General features: G+C 37.6%; 1 protein-coding gene across 1 annotated transcript in view; it reads left to right on the top strand.

The window, feature by feature from the left end:
• Positions 1-2,048, top strand: part of LOC132176944 (protein SIEVE ELEMENT OCCLUSION B-like) — a 60,214-nt gene extending 58,166 nt beyond the window's left edge. Inside the window, exons 7-9 of the mRNA XM_059589108.1 lie at positions 94-224; positions 880-1,347; positions 1,488-2,048. Coding sequence (XP_059445091.1) covers positions 94-224; positions 880-1,347; positions 1,488-2,048 — 1,160 coding nt within the window. The remainder of the gene's footprint in view (positions 1-93; positions 225-879; positions 1,348-1,487) is intronic.
• The last annotated feature ends 409 nt before the right edge of the window (positions 2,049-2,457 follow it).

Below are 2,457 nucleotides of genomic sequence, written 5' to 3' on the forward strand. Positions count from 1 at the left end.
CAAATAGGTGAATTTTTATTCATAAGGAGCACATCCAATATAATGACTTAAAATATGCAACAATACTGAGAAATTGTTTCTTGTTTACCACAGAGCAAATCAAAGCTTATAAGCAACTCAAGAAAATCATCCGTACACATACCGAAATCATGGAGGTTTTGAAGGAGTTGATTTTTGCCAAGGATAATTTGCAGGAAATTTTTTATGGTTCTACAAAACAACGGGTCAGTTGTATTAGCATACTTTTCAAAAAAGCTTTCTCAATTTTTTAACATATAAAATTGCTTCAATAATGATTAAGACGGTAAATCGGCTGGGTCGATCGTCTCTTTTCCAATCTTGGTCGAAAGATTTGCATTCATCAATGTATACTTGACTATAGTCATGGTTACACCCCATAACAATTTGTTGGCTGGATTTTCCAGCAAGACACACTCCAAGGGCAGTAGATTAAACAAGGGAAACACAAGAGAATAAGAAGAACAACTTGCTGCAGAAATTCTGCAGAAAATGAGCAAAAAGCAAGAGAAAAAACAGGGGAAAAAACAGGGAGAGAAAGAGCTTTTTCTAAAGAGAGCTTCTAGCTCTTTTCCGGTTCTGTTTTTTTTTCTTATGCAGCTACACAATACAAAAGACAAGAGAAACTTTTTACAAAAAGAGTTCTAGAACCACACACGTGGCTTCACAACACACACACACATTTCATCTACTACAAACTAGAGTTTAATAAACACAACCAAAAAGCCCATTAGTTTCTAACACAATTGCATGCAATAGTTGAATATTATGGCAATTCATGATCTAATTAATTATGTGCAATAGCTATATAAAGAAAAATATATATAATTCTTAATTTTCATAATTGTGTTGCACTAACAGGTTAGCATCGAGGTGCTAAGAAAGAATAATGTTCTATTGTTCTTTTCCGGCCTGGACATCTCCACTGATGACATCTTGATTCTAAAGTCAATCGATGATGGAATAAGGACGAAAGATCAGTATAAAATTCTATGGATCCCAATTGTAGAGAAGTGGACCGATGAGCTGAAAATGAAGTTTGAGACATTGCAGTCTAAGATGTCGTGGTACATAGTGCAAACTACTGAACCGATAGTAGGCATAAGGTTTATTAAGGAGGAGTGGAAATTCGAGAATCAGCCTATCCTTGTCGTGATGAACCCACAAGGGCAGGTGGAGCACACGAATGCACTCCACATGATTCGAGCGTGGGGAATGAAGGCCTTCCCTTTCACTAAAAAGTTTGAAGAACAGTCGTTGGTGGTGAAGGAATCGAATTGGTTCGGAGATATAATGGTTGGAATTGATCATCCAAATTTGCAAGAATGGGTAAAGTCATTTTTTTAAAAAAAAATTTAAATGCATATACGTACATTCATAAAACATTAACATGCACACACTTTCTCATTGCAAAATTCATAACGTGCATTCAAATGAAACTTGAGGTTTGACATATCTTGTACATTCAGATCAAAGAGGAGAAGTATGTTTTCTTCTATGGAGGCAAGGACAACGAGTGGATCCAACAATTTGTCAGGAAAGCAACTTCCCTAGCAAATAATAAGGAAACAAATATTTCCATAAATTTTCTTTGCTTAGAAAATGGTAAGAAAGGGGAGAATGACGTCAGGATCCGAGGGCAATTCTGGAGCAAAATAGAAAGCCTTTTCTTCTCCGCCAAGACTTACAAAGAGACCGAACAGAACACTGTAATGCGAGAAATCCAAAAGTTGCTTTCCTTCAAGAATGAGAGTGGATGGGCTATACTGAGCAAAGGGTCTAAAGTGGTGGTCAGTGATATTGGAACGAAAATTTCCAAGGCCTTGGATGACTTTGAAAAAGAGAAGGGAAATGTGCGTGATATGGGCTTTGACACTTTTTTCAAAACCAAGCTTGATCAAGGGGATCACCCTTGCTGCAGTGTTGACATCCCATTCATTGCTGGAAATATTCCTAATCAAATGAAGTGCCATCATTGTCTCCGTGTCATGGAGACCTATCTCAGTTTCAAGTGTTGCCACATTAATTGACGGTGCTATGAACGCACTGCATTAGATGGAAATCTCTCTATATATATCTACTAATTAACATATATCGCTACCAATAAATGGCGTCTGTGCTAAGTTGTAATAAATATCACTAGTAGTATGATGAAGTTGGTGTGTAATATATACTACAATAAAAGCGCGTCTTGATTTCGTTTGAAGTCTTCAGGTTTTTATTTTATTTTATTTTATTTACTATTTGCTACAAGTAGGAATCTGTATGGGTTTTGCCAAGCTGGTTGAACATCATGCGAGCTGAAAATGCTGGTTCGAGTATGGCTCGAACCAATCGTTCTCAAGTACTTTCTGGGCAAGAAACGAGACTTCTCCTCCAAGCCAGGCTGCCAAGGGAGGAGTCCAGCACCTCCTTGCCTCCCTCCTCCTCCCCCTTCAA

This window comes from Corylus avellana, chromosome ca4, assembly GCF_901000735.1.
Source record: "Corylus avellana chromosome ca4, CavTom2PMs-1.0".
Lineage (NCBI taxonomy): Eukaryota > Viridiplantae > Streptophyta > Magnoliopsida > Fagales > Betulaceae > Corylus > Corylus avellana.